An 18,347-nucleotide genomic window follows, 5' to 3' on the forward strand; every position below is an offset into this window, starting at 1 on the left:
AAAAACAAAACAGTTTATTAACAAAACCACATTGATCCAAGAAATTATATTTTTATATTTATCATTCATATATATATGCACTAGTATTTTAATATGCAATAATCAGTTGCTATTTGTCAGAAGAATGCAATGAGTGATCTCAACAACATCAAAAGATTTGTCACTTTTTACTCAAATCTAGAGTATCAAAAGAATGTATACTAGGTCTGGTAATGTGCCTTTTTAAGAACAGCTTTAAATTATGCTTTTTTTTATAAAGTGCCAATGATATGAAACAGTATCCGTCTGTCTTTAATCTGTTTCTTCACTGAGAAACGATGTTTAAAGTTGTATTTATTGATTTGGATTCATGTTTGATTGTCCTAGATGATAAATGCATTCAGGGTGAAAGAGTTTGGAAATGCACCTCAAATTCCTTTTTCTCTGGTGGATAAAACCATTTTGTCATTTGTAAAGTTTCTTCAATGTCTTTCAATTTATCCTTTGTCAATTTTGAGAGGAAGCCACAACTTCCAGACAAAATCTCAATGTCCTCTTTTCTAAGCTGCAATTGCATCGATAAATAATTAATAGTCATCCAAAGTTGTAGCACAGATGATAGGTTTAATTTTGCAGGATTTTTTCTTATTGTGTCATCTTCCCATAATGGAATAGGTGGTCCATTATTACGCAAAAGAATATCATTCTTGGAATCGTACAAATAAATATCAAAATGTCTTGCATTGGCAGCAATAATTGGAACCATGAATGCCGACTGAGTCTGTTCAAGTTTTAATGCTGGTTTTGATACTTTTTGATACATAGAAAATGTTATCGCCATAGATATTATCCTTTGTACAGTATTTTCTCCACGAAGAGATGAAGTGTCTCCATTTTCTATAAATGTTTTCAGATTTGTGTCAAGATTGTAACTCTCTAACATTAATTCATTGTCCTCGCTATCTTCTGGTACTACAATACCACAGACTCCTCCATAGGGAAGCATCATTATATCTGGACTTCCATACCATAAACACTCACTTCCTGAAAGTAAAATACATTATTCTACCATAAAGGCTCTTGTCTGGTGATATAAAAAATCAAAGAGCAGAATGCTCTGAGGGATACGATTGCCATAGTTTTCATTGACACATGTATAGCAGTTCTGCCAAATTTTCATTAAACAAAAGCATGAGATTTGGCCAAAATTGAAAAGATCAAAGAGGAAAAAAATAGATCCAAGAATACTGCCACAAAAAAGCATGAACATGCGTGAGTCTCAAGCATTTTTGGCCTGTAACCCTGGTATAGCTGGATAGTATTATTCCCATAACTAATTCGACTGCACATGCAAAATGTAACAATCTGAATAGTCACTCAACTTAAAGAATAGCCAATCCCCGTTACAAGTGTATGAGCCATGTACTTATTGTGTTTCATCGAATTATAGTTATCCTGTACCATTGTAAACTCGTACCACTAAAAAAACTTGTACCAATGCAAACTCGTACCATTGCTAACTCGTACCAACTTATTTAAATGCATTCAAATGGTGAATATACATGATATACTTTACTTTCACCCAATACCTCTTAAGACTGTAAAATGTATATAATTTGAAAGTACAATTAATGACCAATTTGTAGCTAATGTTCCTTGTATATTGGATAGAAAATACTTTGGCAGATGTAGATAATTAAAGTATAAACAGTTTCACCGGAAGAAAATTTTTCATGAATAATTAAATCTTAGCAGTTAAAATGATTGCCAAAATTATTTTTACTGTCTATAAATAACAATGAAATGTAACTGATTCATGTTAAGGGGGTCCGCATTTTCCCCGCAAAAAAAGCACATGGCTTTCAACAATTGTAAACATAGCATTCAATTTGCGATCATGGATTACAGCTTTAATTAACTTAAATTGGATATATATATATTCAACATGTTTTAATAAGGTACAGTTAAAGCAATGTTTTAACTTTCCTCTGGATTAAGTTCTACAGTGGCAGATCCAGAACTTTTCCTAAGGGGGAGCCCGCTGACTGACCTAAGAGGGGGCCCGCTCCAGTCATGCTTCAATGATTCCCTTTATAATCAACCAAATTTTTTCCACGAAAAAGGGGGGGGGGGGGGCTGGATCCGCCTATGTTCTAGTTTGAAAGATCAGTTAAAACATTAATGCTTTAATACATTTTTATTTTTGTCTAAGTTTTCATTTAACTCCTGTGTAAAATTCAAGTAATTCAACTTTATTTCTATTAAGTTTACAAACAGAAACCCATGAAACATCATATTTTTTAATATATTTTTCTGAATGGTACGACTTCCCAGTAGTACAAGTTAACTTTTTTGGTTCCAATGCCGTGGTACGAGTTAACTTGCTTCCGTATCTTATCACCGTAATTCTAGAAGGAACCCTAAACTGGACCCCTGTTGTGTTCACTTATCGCTACACTGACCTTCGGTGCGAAGCTATATATATAGAACGACGGACCAGTTTAGGAGGAACCCCATTTCTTTCTCTTTAATTATTGAAGTTCCTTTGGGTCAGAGGGCAGGACTCCTTTCCGTACACACTCCTCTGTTTACATTGAGATCGTTCTTAATATAATACGACGTTTATCGGCATTAACGAGTTAATTCTTCTTGACGAATACTTCGAAAAGGGAGACAACTCGAAACGATAATATGGAAGATTCCATTTCTGCTGAAGGGGTGTTATAGGTAATTTTTACGATGAAACATTTATTTTAATTTAAATTATGCAACAACAATAGCCCTCCATATGCAGACAGACATAGAAAGAATCCCATGAGTTTCAAATTAATCAATGAAGCGGGGAACCACTCAATCTGATACCCCTTGAAATCAGGAAAACTACACGCATGTGGGGTCTCACTAATTAGCGACAAAAAGCGTCAAGAAGCGACAAGAAGAAAAAAAAAATAGTGACAAAAAGCAACAAGAAGCTAATTAAACAAGAATACATTTTGTTATCACATACATCAAAATATTTTTTAGGATGATATTGAAAGATGAGAAATAAAAAAATTTCGAGGAAGAGATTGTGTACTTTTTATTATCATATTGATAGATGAAGAAATTAAACATGTGTAAGAGCAAAGGAAATGTTCTTGTCGCTTCTTGACGCTTTTTATCTCTACAATTCTTTTTGTCTCTAATTAGTGAGACCACGCATGGGCATTAATACATAAACAAACCGCGACTTGCGATTTGGAACAAGAACTTTTATTAAATGATATGATGAATGGTTCTCCATTTCTTTATGAGAGTACAGTATCAAATATCAGTTTCATAACGGTAAAATATAGAAATACTCCACTTCAGTTCTTGTGACAGAAATAGAATTATCGATCGGCTTTCAGAGAACTCTCGCAAGTTATCAAAATTTGGGAATTCCCTCTGACGTGTTTCTAAATTTATAAAAACACTAAATATAAATACTGTTTAATTCTGATTTTCCGTATTGTTAAAAACACGCATATAAGTCAAGGAAAATATCACACATGAAGATTATGAGTAAAACATTACAGCAAAGTTGTTTATGTTCAATTGTTTTGCTTGTTTTTACCTTTTAAAGCAAGACAATCATAAGAATCTGAGATGTTGCTGAATGTTTCGAATAAAACGAATGACGTGAGGGAGTGCATCATAGGGTCAACGGTAAAAGTCTACAGATTGCTTGACAGCAATCGTATCCCAAAAATGAATTCAAAATTGAAACGTTAAATCAAAAGAGCATTAGTTTAGGAAGAAAATAGGCTAAAATTATTGATAGATCAGAAGTCCTTTTTGTGGGATTTAGATTAAAAAATGGCAGGACTCAGACTTTTAACTAATATTTAACATTGATATTACATTGTAATTGGGTCTAACTTCTAGGCCATTTAGTATCCAGTGGAGAGGTTTTTCCCATTGGCAATTATACCTCATCTTATTTTTATTAACTGTTAAATGTTATTTGACTGGAGGCTAAATTCCAAGGCAGTAACATAATTAGGTGCAGACCTAGATTTTTTTTAAATGGGGGAGGCCTTAATGGCAAAATAACATCAGGAGTGGCACATTTAAATATGTAGCTCTATAAGGAGGCTCCAGGTCCCCACACACTTCTAAATAGAAATATAGTTTGACATGTTGAAAGTCATGAAACTTCAAATCAAATAAAAAAATGTTTTTTACAACTAAATGGCTAATTTTTATTATAAAACTTATGTACATATTCTGGTTTCTCAGCAAATTGAAAATACAATAATTTGTCAAAATTTAGAAGAACTCTACTTTTTTTTAATTGTTTGCTTTCAGTGAAACAATTTGCTGATATGTTTTCTGTATGCTGTTATCTGAGTGTGACCTTTCTATTAAAAAATCGAAAGATCGCAATAAACATGGATCTGTCATTGAAATAAACTTTTATCTTATTGTACATGTTATACTGAATATCCATAATGCTTCTTTGTTGATTGTTTACAAAAGGTGACAATCAGTTAACTACAGCTTCAAAACACGACAATCAATTAGCTGCCATGGCCAAATTTTCATATCATATCAGACTGAGAGAAATATTTTTCTTAATGATTATACAATATGCATTCCTTAAAGATGATAAAACGGTGCACAGAAGACTAAGTTTATGATATATATGTTACAGGCATTTTCTAAATTTAGGCATTTTGTAAAATGCCTGAAAACTTTAGGCATTTTCTATAATGCCTGCAAGATTTAGTCATTATACATAATGACTAAATTTTCTAGGCATTTTACAAAATGCCTAAAATTATTTTATCGAATAAAATGTTAAGAAAAACAATTGAAAGCTTTGAACACCAGAGCTGTTTTATTTATGATAATTACTGAATTAAAAAAGAAGAGCTTTTATAAAAAATAATCCAGAATACATTTTACTGAATTATTACAAATAAACTCATCATAGATACCAGGACCAACATTTTATATTTACGCCAGACGCGCATTTCGTCTACAAAAGACTCATCAGTGACGCTCGAATAAAAAAAATGAAAGCCAAATAAAGTACGAAGTTGAAGAGCATTGAGGACCAAACATTCCTTAAAGATTTGCAAAATACAGCTAAGGTAATCTATTCCTGAGGTAGAAAAGCCTTAGTTTTTCAAAAATTCAAAGTTTTGCTAACAGTTAATTTATAATTATGAGCATATCTCATTGATAACTCAAGTCAACACAGTTGACTACAATTCACACAAGCACAGAACTTGACATTTTTGTTTATTTCCCAAACAGTTTGCACGACAGAACTGTACACAATATTTCACCTGTTTTTAGGCAAATACATTGTTTGGCGTAAAATCTGATTTAGCATTCCGACCACATTAGGAAAAATCGGGATCATCACACTTTTAATTCTTTCATTACCTTTAATGATATAACACTTAACGTTAGGCAACATAAGGTTTTGCAATAAGCACACACGTCACCAATGCATATCTTCTTTTTCATATGTTCCCAAAAAAATCAAACTATTTTATCCGCATCTTTTGACTTATAGCTTTAGACGGACTCAAACAGATCTGCCAATGAAGGGTGATCCCTCTTTTTTTTGAAATGCTGCTCCTCTCAATGCACTGTTATTTTTCTTTTCGTCGTCAATTTTTAGCTTTCCTAGCCAAAGGACTCAAGTGAGCTAAAATTCCCTTCTGGGCGGCTGTCTTCTGTCTTCGTCTGTTAACTTTTACGAGCATGATATCATATGAACTACTAGGTTAAATTTAACCAAACTTGGCCACAATCATCCTTAGAGTATCTTGTATAAAAAAAACAGCAATCCGTCAATTAAAAACGAACTTTTCTCTACTTCAAATGTTTCACTTTACTGTTTTGAATCTACATTTTCTAAACATGTGATTGTAAATGTTGTTCTATTGACAGAATAATTTGTCTTTTTGCCATTTTGACAAAATAATCATAAATTCACAGTTGGTATCATAAATACAGAGGAAGTACATGTACGTACTTAACACATGTACATAGTTTCACTAAAAAGAACATATCATAAAGCATAAAAAAAAATTCGATCTGGTTTTTGGAGAATAACTTAGTTCTACCGAACTATTAGTTATTTTCTTTGCAAGATATTGTGCTTTTGTCAAATTTTGCCATACGCATCTCAATGATATCCTCCTTCTACAAATTGCCTGAAACTCAACAGGCAATTTGTGGAATTTTGCTTCAAAATTTTAGTCATTTTACAAAATGACTAGGTTTTTTTAGTCATTTTGTATAATGCCTGTCAAGGTTAGGCATTTTCTAAATTGCCTGAAAATTCAGTCATTTTACAAAATGCCTAAATTTAGAAATTGCCTGTAACATATACATGCATTGGTTCAAGAATAGGATAAACATTATTTTTACCAGTCACTCGTTTCATATGACTACATGTTAACAAAAATAAACAAATTACCTATTCCAATATTATCATAAATGATTTCCTCTCCACAGTTCCTGGAACAAGGACAAGTTACAAGATCCAATTTGCTAGTTTTTTTATTCGTCACAAAATGATTTCTTCCAAAGTTTGCTGTCAGTCTTGAGAACAAGTGATTCACCATAATAACACTAATATGACCTTGATTCTGTAATCGTAAAACAGCTTGAAGACGGCTTTCATGATAATCTGAAATAGAAATAATGTGGTTGTTTCCTACATACACGTTTTAGTTTATTCATTAGACAATGTACAGGATTATACTATAGCTGTTAATTTCTGTGTCAATTTGGTCTTTTGTGGTGAGTTGTCTCATTGGCAATCATACCACATCTTCTTTTTTTATATGACCATGGTGACATTCTGCAGTGTTATTATTTTTTTACTAGTTAAAGTAAATTATTTTGGAGGTAAGTATTATTCCCAAATGACAGTTAGAAAAAAATCTTAATTTCTTATTTTCTTCTTTTTTCAATTTTTCTCAACTACATATTGTACATTGGTCAATTGGGTGTCTTAGTGTCTGTCATTAATAGGTTTAACATGTTGAAATATAATAGGTACATGGCCCACTCAAGGAAAACCGGCATCATAGACTATCTTTTTTTCTTGTAAATCCAATCTGAAGTCCATCTTTTAAAAAAAATTGATAAACATCATGATCATAGAGCAGTTATGAGTGACTCATATAATTTATAAAGGCTAAAAAACTTTTAATTTCAACTTACGAATATAATTGTTATATTGTCATGATTGTTCTATGCATTTTTAAATATGCATTATATGCAGCTATTTAAATTCTTTATCTCCATGATCTTTATTTTAAGTTATGTATTTTGATTCAGTATGTTTGTGTTGCTATATGTAAACCAAATCAATTTTATCATGATTATGATGATTATTTTTTAATGAATTACCAGACTAAACAGATCTGGTTTGGCTTGTGGTCCAGGCTCACAGGTATCATGTTGGATGTACAAGCTTTATTTATAACGATCTTTATGAACTAACCTGCTTTCTATGTATCATTTTTTAAGTTATAAAAGTACATTTATAATATACTATTATTAAGAAGTCACTGACATTACTGATATCATGAGTATTTGCTATTTAAAAAAAAAATTAAAAGTGTTATTTGGAATGGTCATTTCAAGAGTAATTTCGGATAATCAGATAATAAAGGTGTTATTTGGCCAAAGGAGGTACCGCTGGCTGACTGTTTGACAGTAGAGCTAGGCAGAATACAAGACAAGTACGAGTATTTGTTTATTCAATATTAGAACAATGCATTGTGGATAGCACCATTTCTTGTCATATCATGTCATGCATATTATATGGTAGGAAATTCAAATATGTATATTGCCATAAATATTGAAAATCTTTTCATTCATAAAAAAGACCATTTTAGAAAAACACAGCAATTAAAATAATTCAAACATTATAGCATTGTTAATCACTAGTTGAATTATATGAATAACAATCCAATATACATCTTTCGAGTTTTATGCGTTTCCGTCAAAAAGTTCCGTCATTTAGGGGCGTCATCACTTCTGTTCCAATGTTGAGCAAGTGGTTGGAAAATATATGATGCTATATTGCATGAATTTTTCAGCAAAGTGAATTCTCATAATTGACAAACTAGAAAGTGGTCTATTTGTTCATGTTTATATTCATTGTTTATAGAACACCCACATACATAAGTCCATATGCAACTAATTATGACATCCAAAAAGGCTATTATATTTTGAGCTTTCATAAAAGACTCCTTACAGCGACGAAGTAAGGCATCAAAGCCAAAAAATATAACATCCTTTCATGACGTCATTATTATTTGGACGGTATCAGGTCCGTCAGCGTCCAATACACTTTCGCACCCTACACATTCGCACCTTGCACGTTCGCACCAAAGGTCCATTCGCACTCTACACATTTGCGCCCAATTTTATTTCAAATTCCAATTGAATAATTTGAAAATCATGATTGTTGTTTTATATTGCTTTGGTGTAAGTACTGAATGTATTATAGCTTGGTATGGGTGAAACATTGAAGATTTTAAATGAAAAACACAAAAGATAATTGTTTTTAACAGCTTGGTCCCTTTGATCTGAAACAATGAAACAATGAAATATAGCAATACAATATTATGACCAAAACATGATAAAATTTATTGAACACACAAAAAAACCATAGTCAGAATCTCACTTCATTTTGAAACAAGTCAATGAAACAAAGTTATAGCAATACACTAACCAAAACTAGCTGCGGAACCGTAGCTCATACTGTACTTATGTTATTTCTTGACTATTTGCGGACCATAGATGGTCCGCAAATAGTCAAAAAATAACATAAGGACCTATGAGCTACGGTTCTGCAGCTAAATCTATGGTCCGCAAATAATCAAAAAATAACATAAGGACCTATGAGCTACAGTTCCGCAGCTAAACTAAAACATGATGAAGAGTTATTCAACATAAAATAAAACATTGACAGAATTCCACTTTATTTAGAAAGAATTAATTTTTTTTTAACAATACACTATTCAAAATATGATTAAGATTTATTCAACACAAAAAAAATGCTTTCTCACTTTATTTTGAGACATTGACAACAATTATACTTATAAGAATACATTTGCAAAAACTTGATTACAAAGTTATTCAACACAAAACCAATTAAAATTGGGCGCGAACATGTAGATGCGAACGGATTTTGGGTGCTAACATGTAGGGCGCGAAAGTGAAAGGGGGCGAACATGAGTGGGTGCGAACGTGAATTGGCACGAACGGACCCCGATCCTATTTGGACTGACACATATATATATGCAGTTATTCAGTCCTTTTTAGCACCAAAAAGAGGTTCATGGATTGGATTATACCTGGCTGTACTGAAAGAAGGGTTTGGCCAGGTTGAATGAAAGTAAAATTTGATACTAACCTTTTCTATATAAAAACCCAGAAACAAGTGTTTCAGTTGCATATGAGAGCAAGGATGAATCAATGTGTCTTTTATCAATTTTCTTTTGTAAAGCATCAAATCCGCTGTGGAACAATGATTTGAATGGAATCAGATATGGTTTCACACTTCTCGGGCATGTATCATTGTTTGTTATTGTTTGTGAATTTCGAAAATACTGATCAACATCCAAATAAGCATGTGTAAAATTCGTCCCTAATATGAAATCCTTCAGGCGAAGAGGCATAAACCATATATCTCTGTATCCATCCAAAGAATTCTTCATAATTTTCCATATTTGTTTATCATGACATGTCGAATAATTTCTATGATATCCTATAAAGACTTGACGGGGTAGAAAACTTCTCATTCTTGAAAAGATATGTTTTGTGAGAGGGAAAGAAACGAGTATGGTTGTTCTTATTCGTGTAAAGTATTTGCACCGCATCGAACTGGTGCACCTCCGATATCTATAGGGCCATAGGAGCAAGAGTTGAATTAGGAAGATTGCCTATAGAATGTTTTATTAAAACACAAACCCTTTTATATTTAGCTAGACTATATAATACTAATATTAATCCATTGTTAAAGGAAGCTTTTTCTCTAGCACAGTCTCTAGATTTGACAGGAACTTAGCGTCATGGTATACATATGCTAAAAATATTGTTAAAGAGACTAACGTTGACCTTAATATTCTTTCTACTTGTAAGGACATAACAGATGTAAATAAAATAAAAAACGATATAAAGTTAAAAATGAAAAATAGATATGAAGATTTAATTCAAAATAAATTTCAAAACATCGATGATAAAAGTAATTTTTTTCTCTATAAAAAACTTAAAAAAGATTACAAACTAGAATATTATCTAAATACATCTAATTTTCAGATAAGGAGATTAGTCACTAAATTTAGAATAAGTGATACCTCCCTCTTGATTGAAAAGGGGAGATATTTTAAAATCCCAAGTTGAAGAGAGGAACGTCTTTGCCATAAATGTAAAATACAAGAGGATGAGAAACATTTTTTACTATATTGTGAGTATAATAAAACTCTAAGAAATGCATTTTTTCATCAAATATGTGCAGAAAATAATAACTTTCATAATTTAAATGAAGAAGAAAAAAATCATTACTTACTAAATCCATCATCGCCTTTACAAACAAATAAGTTAGGATCCTTCTTGAAAAAGTCATTAGAACTGAGGGCAGGGGACTCTTAACAACTTGTTTGTTGTTATAAATTTTAATGCTGTTGATATTTTGTATGTTTAATATGTATGTATATATGTTTATTGTGTTTATTGTATTAATATATGTTGGTCACAAACTGTAAAGTTTATATGACAATAAAATATTTGATTTGATTTATATGGTATCGGACCCGTTTGCCCTTATTACAGGTTCGCCCTGGGAATCTTTTTGCCCTAGGGATCTGTTCGCCCTGAGTTAGTTCCCCAATAGAGCCAGTTTGCCCTGGTTAAGAAGGTTTTTCGGTAATTCTATGAAAGATGTTTATTCTCTATGACTCGAATGGCTATTACTAATGTTACCTTTTTGATTGAGAATTTTTAAAAGAGGATCTTTATTATTCTTTTTTATATGCACACTCAGATATATCTCAGTTAACATTTTATGCATCATCAAAATAATATTCATTGTTGATTCAGAAAACTACTTATACTTGAGGTTTTGTATTTTAGTGGATAAAATTGGCATTGTGCACTTCTCTTTCAAGTACGGGACTTATGTTGAAAGCAAAGAACAGACAGGTAGAGTTATCTTCGCTAGCCAAGGGTTACGATCCACTCCCGCTCTCTTCACCCTTGGCGGATTGAGATAGCATTTCGGAGACACAAGGTAAGGATTTTTATTGGTTGCAGTCAAAACTCACTGCATCCAATCAAAATGCGCCTATAACATGATCACGTGTAAATGTAGAAAGTGTTTGTAAACAATTGCCACGTGTTTTTTGTGCAACAAGCCTTTAAATACCTAAACATACGACTATATTTAGTGAAAACTTGAATGTTTTTAATCAACAAATAGAAGTTCCTGTGTATGTTTCATGCACAAATGCATGAATGTTGACGTATGCTTCTATTTCCGGCTTTACCAAGTGTGTAGAATCTAGACGCTACCGTGTTTTTACCTCCAAATTGAAGAGTTCAAGTGCTACCATTGGTCAAGACTAATGTATTCAGAATTGGCGTGATTTTTATCTTCCGATAGATGGCGCAACATTGTTATCACAAATGTTGGCTCAATCCGCCAAGGGTGAAGAGAGCGGGAGTGGATCGTAACCCTTGGCTAGCGAAGATGAGGTAGAGTATGAGTCTGGCTACAACGGAATAATGTCCAAATACAAATTTGAAATCATTGGAAAAAAAATATTTTATCTGTAGTACGTATCAGATGCATATCCTCGATATTGTTTGTGGGAGATGCTTCATTAGAATAGGTTTCTGTTACCTAGTTTTCTCATTGGAAATCATATGCCACAAACAATAGGCACAATATTAGTTATCAGCCACTCACGACTACAGCGCAAACTCTGTGTGATGTCTAATGACTTTGCTTTCAGAATAAATGAGTATAGTTTTACATAATTCATTTAGTATTTCATATTCCCAAATTTTTGATGACTTTTCTTTAAAATTTCTCCTCTTTAAGGTTTGGTGACCGACGTTTTAATTTCATATGGTTTTAATACAAATACATTCTATTGGATATTAAAAAAAGTATCTTGGCTGTCTTCTATCGTATCATTTTTCAATTTCAGACTATTTAAAAAAAAAAGTGATTGAAACATATATGCAATCATAGACACCTTAGAGTCATGTAAAGCAAATGTTGCGGGTTTTGCAAAGACTTTCACTCTAAAAACAATTATCGATTAGGTGCTGGTTAGCAATACGATTGATCGCTATGTCTACTATGTTTCTGATAGCCAAATCATTAACAGTGAACGATGTAGAACTGTTCCGCTACTATTGAGTCTTTAGAATGGTAACGAATCTTGTATTTTTCTGCGTTGCAACTTCTTCTATGACATCTACCCTGAGAAACAGGGATCGTACATCGACTGTAGGACAGAATGATTTTATAGCAGCCAGTTGAGTACTTTGGGATGGTAAACAGTTATAACGAATATTCTGTGTTGGGGAAACATTATCCTTGGTTTTTTGGTTACCGTCTAGAGAAAAATATGTACCTTCTTATCGTACATATCGTACACATAAATATGTTCCGGACCATATGAACATATACTGATTTGTCCATTAAGTGATTTGTCCCCTACCATCATTAGGTAGCACTCTACAGATAGAAAATAAAATATAAAATTAGCCACAAATGTTTTATCAACTTCTTTTCCATTTTTTCGTAAAATCTAATCACAAAGTTCGTGCGACAAAAAGTTGGAAAAAAAACCCGCAGCTGACTAAAGTTCTCGTCAATTTATTTCCCTGAGAAACAATTTCCCCAGGAAACAATGTATTTTTTTTTTAAATCCATACGCACAAAATAGTTCAACGTACTTCTATTTTCGCAGACACTGTATACTGGTTACATTACGTAACACAAATCACAGATAATTTATCAATAATGTTTAAATTCTAAGAAAAGGGGTCATATTCATTTTTAGCTCACCTGTCCCGAAGGGACAAGTGAGCTTATGCCATCACTTGGCGTCCGTCGTCGTCCGTCGTCCGTCGTCTGTCGTCGTCGTCTGTCGTCGTCTGTCGTCGTCTGTCGTCGTAAACTATTTCAAGAATCTTCTCCTCTGAAACTACTAGGCCAAATACTTTCAAACTTTAACTGAATGTTCCTTAGGGTATCTAATTTATAAATTGTATCCGAAGTTGTGATCTATCAACAAACATGGTCGCCATTGCTAAAAATAGAACATAGGGGTCAAATGCAGTTTTTGGCTTAAAACTCAAAAGCCAAAGCATTTAGAGCAAATCTGACAGGGGATAATATTGTTTATCAGGTCAAGATCTATCTGCCCTGAAATTTTCAGATGAATCAGACAACCTGTTGTTGGGTTACTGCCCCTGAATTGGTAATTTTAAAGAAATTTTGCTGTTTTTGGTTATTATCTTGAATATTATTATAGATAGAGATAAACTGCTGTAAACAGCAATAATGTTCAGCAAAGTAAGATTTACAAATAAGTCAACATGACGGAAATGGTCAGTTGACCCCTTTAGGAGTTATTGCCCTTTATAGTCAATTTTTAACCATTTTTCGTAAATCTTAGTAATCTTTTACAAAAATCTTCTCCTCTGAAACTACTGGGCCAAATACTTCCAAACTTTAACTGAATGTTCCGTAGGGTATCTAGTTTGTAAATTGTATCCGAAGTTATGATCTATCAACAAACATGGTCGCCATTGGTAAAAATAGAACATAGGGGTCAAATGCAGTTTTTGGCTTATAACTCAAAAACCAAAGCATTTAGAGCAAATCTGACGTTGGGTAATATTGTTTATCAGGTCAAGATCTATCTGCCCTGAAATTTTCAGATGAATCAAACAACCTGTTGTTGGGTTGCTGCCCCTGAATTGATAATTTTAAGGAAATTTTGCTGTTTTTGTTTATTATCTTGAATATAATTATAGATAGAAATAAACTGTAAACAGCAATAATGTTCAGCAAAGTAAGATCTTCAATTAAGTCAATTTGACCAAAATTGTCAATTGACCCCTTAAGGAGTTATTGCCCTTTAAAGACTTTTTTCACAATTTGTTCATCATGTTGACTTACTTTAAAAAATCTTCTCCTTTGAAACGGCTGTATCAATTTCAGCCAAACTTAGGCTAAATGAGTTTCAGAGTATCTAGTATAAATTTTATATTTTATTTCCTTGTAGAAAATAGGAGAAAATGATTATTTTTTTTGGCTTTTGAAGAAAATAAATTCCAAAAAACCATTTAAATAAATTGAAAAGCCAGAATAATCATTGATGAGAGATTTAACCAAAAGAATTAAGGTGAGCGATTCAGGCTCTTGAGAGCCTCTTGTTCATAGAATGATTAATTATTTTCTTAATGATTCTAGTATATAGTAGGGGAAACATTGTTTATGTCAAACAAGTTTGCATTCACTAGTGATCACTAGTTTGTCATTCTGTCCGTCAGGACAATTTTCTAAAAGTTTTATCCTCATGTTTGAATTTATTTATTAGATATGAACTATGAACATTTCATAATATTATTTAAGGGGTTGGGGGGGGGGGGGTCAAATTTTTTGTGTGTTTCCAGTGGAAACATTTTTTTGGTTTTCCAGGGGAAACATTTTGTTATGTTTCCAGGTTTTTCTAAAAAAAAATTAACTACTTGTCAATGTTTTCCCCCTCCTAGTATGGGGTTATCATAGACAATTTTCATGTTTCCAAGGAATACGTTTCTTTAGTACTTCTACAGTTGTCTGGTAATTATTTTTTACCTACTTGTTAATTTATAATTATGTCGCCTAGTATGGGGTCTCTTAGGAAAGATATCATTTTTATGTTCTCAAGGAACAAATTTAATTTTCGTGTTTCCAGGAGGAACATTTTTTTTTTGTGTTTCCAGGGGAAACGTTTTTGTTGGTGTTTCCAGGGGAAACTTTATTTTGTCTTTTATAGGGGAAACATTTTTTTTTGTGTTTCCAGGGGAAACTTTTTTTGTTAGAGTTCCAGGGGACACTTTATTTTGTGTTTCCAGGGGAAACATAGTTTTTTGTGTTTCCAGGGGAAACTTTTATTTTTGTGTTTCCACGGGAAACATTTTTTTTAAAATATTTCCAGGGGAAACATGTTTGTTTGTGTTTCCAGGGGAAACATGTTTTTTTTTGCGTTTCCAGGGGACACTTTATTTTGTGTTTCCAGCGGAAACATAGTTTTTTGTGTTTCCAGGGGAAACTTTTATTTTTGTGTTTCCACGGGAAACATTTTTTTTTAATTTTTCCAGGGGAAACATGTTTGTTTGTGTTTCCAGGGGAAACATGTTTTTTTGTGTTTCCAGGGGAAACTTTTATTTTTGTGTTTCCACGGAAAACATTTTTTTAATGTTTCCAGGGGAAACATGTTTTTTTGTGTTTCCAGGGGAAACTTTTATTTTTGTGTTTCCACGGGAAACATTATTTCAATGTTTCCATTTTTGTCTAGTAATTTTTTTTAACTACATAGGAAAGATTTCATGTTTCCAAGGGACACATTCAATTCTTATTATTTTTTGTGCTTCCAGGAGAAGCATTTTTTTGCTTTTCAAGGGAAACATTATATTTTGATGTTTCCAGGTGAATCTTTTTTTTGTGTTTCCAAGGGAAACATTTTTTTTATAAGTTTCCAGCGTTGTTTAGTAATTATTGTTTAACTACATGTCAATTTATAATTCTGTCGCCAAGTATTGGTTTCTCTTACAGGGGAAGCATATTTTCAAAGTTTCAAGGGAAATCTTTTAAACTAACGGCACTAAACCAAAACTGATTTGTGTTTTATCCATTGATTGGTACGCTTTTTGGATAGCTCTTCGGTTGTCTACAATTATTTGTTTTAATGCTTTCTTGAGTATTTTAGCAATTTCATAGATTTTTTCATAATAATAAAAGCATTATTTTGCCTCCATTTTTTAAATAAACATGTCGTTAAACAACATTTACTAAACATCGCTTGAAATAAATAAAATGTTTCCCTTTGAGACACAAAATAAAGTTTTCCCTGGAAACAACAAATTAAAATGTATCCCTTGTAAAAGCAAAAAGAAAAGGTTTTCCTGGAAATACCCAAAAAAAATCGAATTGAATGTGTCCCTTGGAAACATGAAATGAAATCTTTCATAAGTAGTTAAAAAAATATTACTAGACAAAAATGTAAACATCAACAAAATGTTTCCCCTGGAAAAACACAAAAACAGTTTGCCCTGGAAACACCATAAAAGAATGTTACCCCTGGAAACACCAAAAACAAATGTTCCTCCTGGAAACACGAAAACACGTATATAATTTAATGTCCAATGGAAACATGAAAATGAAATCTTTCCTAAGTAGTCAAAAAATTCTTACAAGACAGACATGGAAACATTAAAAAATTGTTTCCCCTGGAATACCAAAAAAAAATGTTTCTCCTGGAATACAAACAAAAATGTTTCCCCTGGAAACACAAAAAAAAATGTTTCCCCTGGAAACACAAAAAAAAATGTTTCCCCTGGAACACAAACAAAAATGTTTCCCCTGGAAACACAAAAAAAAATGTTTCCCCTGGAAAAAAAAAAATATTTTCCCCTGGAACACAAACAAAAATGTTTCCCCTGGAAACACCAAAAAAAAAATGTTTTCCTTGGAAACAAAAAAAAAAGTTTCCACTGGAAAAAAAAAAAAAGTTTCCCCGGGAAAAACAAAAAAAATGGTTTGCCCTGGAAACACACTAAAAAATGTTTCCCCTGGAAACAAAGAAAAAATGTTCCTCCTCGAAACACGGAAAATGATTAGAATTAAATCTGTTCTTAAAAACATGAAAATGAAATCTTTCAGAAGCAGAGAAACCAATACTAGGCAGCATCATTATAAATTAACAAGTAATTAAAAAATAATTACTAGACAAGTCTGGAAACACAAAAAAAAATGTGTTCCCCCTGCCATACACATAAAAAAGAATGAAATCAAATGTGTTCCTTTGAAACATTAAAAATTTCTAAGATAAACCCATACTAGGAGGGGGAAAACATTGACAAGTAGTTATTTTTTTTTAGACAAACCTGGAAACATAACAAAATGTTTCCTCTGGAAACACAAAAAAAAATTTTTCCACTGGAAACACCAAAAAAAATGACACCCCTCCTAGTAATATTATGAGTGTTCATAGTTTATACCAAATATCTAATGAATATATTCAAACATGAGGATAAAATGTTTGAAAAATTGTCCTGACGGACAGAATGACAAACTAGTAATCACTAGTGAATGCAAACTTGTTTGACATAAACAATATTTCCCCTACTATATACTAGAATCATTAAGAAAATAATTAATCAATCTATGAAAAATGAATATGACCCCTTTTCTTAAAATTTAAACATTATTATAAATTATCTGTGATTTGTGTTACAAAATGTAATCAGTATACCGTGTCTGCGAAGATAGAAGTACGGTGCACTATTTTGTGCGTATGGTTTTAATCTTTTTTAAATTACATTGTTTCACTGGGAAATTGTTTCTCAGGGAAATAAATTGACGAGAACTTTAGTCAGCTGCGAAAAAACATTTCAATAATTGCCGGACCAAAGTATGATATGGGCATGCAAATACGAACTGTCAGACAGAAAACAGCCTATATTACATGCATTACATAATCTTGATGTTCATATAAACCCAATACGAATGCTGTTTTAGTACTCAGCTATCCAAAAATGAATTTTATTTCACACTAGCCACAGGGGCCAAAATGCGAAACTACACACCTAACTGTGGAGTGCTTCCTTATCATCACAATGTTCAGGACACACTATAATGCATGCTGATTTGAACATTTTATTGAAATACAACTTACAACCGTTGAACTTATGTCTGAAAAAAAGGAAGAAAACGTAATGGAAATGAAAATTGTTCTGTCTCTTTCCTTGCTTGGAACATTTGTCGTATTAGATGAAATTATAGGAAAAATCAGATACACTGTTTTGCTTGTGTAACTGTACCACATGTTGATGTGTTTCATTTTTTTTTATTAAACATGCTCAATATGTTTAATAGAACTTTTAAGTACAAGTCTGTCTAAGATTCAGACAGTGGTGAAAACATGACAAATAAAAAAAGACACTGAAGTTAACATTGATTTAAGTTCATAATGCACGAGAATAACTTTCTTTTCCGTTTCCTGTTCTGGTGACAGAAGATACAATATGCATTTAAAGGGAAATAACTCCGTAGTTTGCTTTTAAAAGTCTAACTAAAA

General features: G+C 32.3%; 1 protein-coding gene across 1 annotated transcript; it reads right to left on the reverse strand.

Moving 5' to 3' along the window:
* Nucleotides 1-9,809, reverse strand: LOC134687047 (uncharacterized). Its single transcript, XM_063547006.1, has 3 exons — nucleotides 9,398-9,809; nucleotides 6,440-6,652; nucleotides 1-1,023 (listed from the first exon to the last, which is right to left on the reverse strand). The coding sequence occupies exons 1-3, from the start codon at nucleotides 9,783-9,785 to the stop codon at nucleotides 380-382; spliced, it is 1,245 nt and encodes a 414-aa protein (XP_063403076.1). The 5' UTR covers nucleotides 9,786-9,809; the 3' UTR covers nucleotides 1-379.
* Between the last annotated feature and the right edge of the window lie 8,538 nt (nucleotides 9,810-18,347).

The sequence above is a fragment of the Mytilus trossulus genome, chromosome 10, assembly GCF_036588685.1.
Source record: "Mytilus trossulus isolate FHL-02 chromosome 10, PNRI_Mtr1.1.1.hap1, whole genome shotgun sequence".
Lineage (NCBI taxonomy): Eukaryota > Metazoa > Mollusca > Bivalvia > Mytilida > Mytilidae > Mytilus > Mytilus trossulus.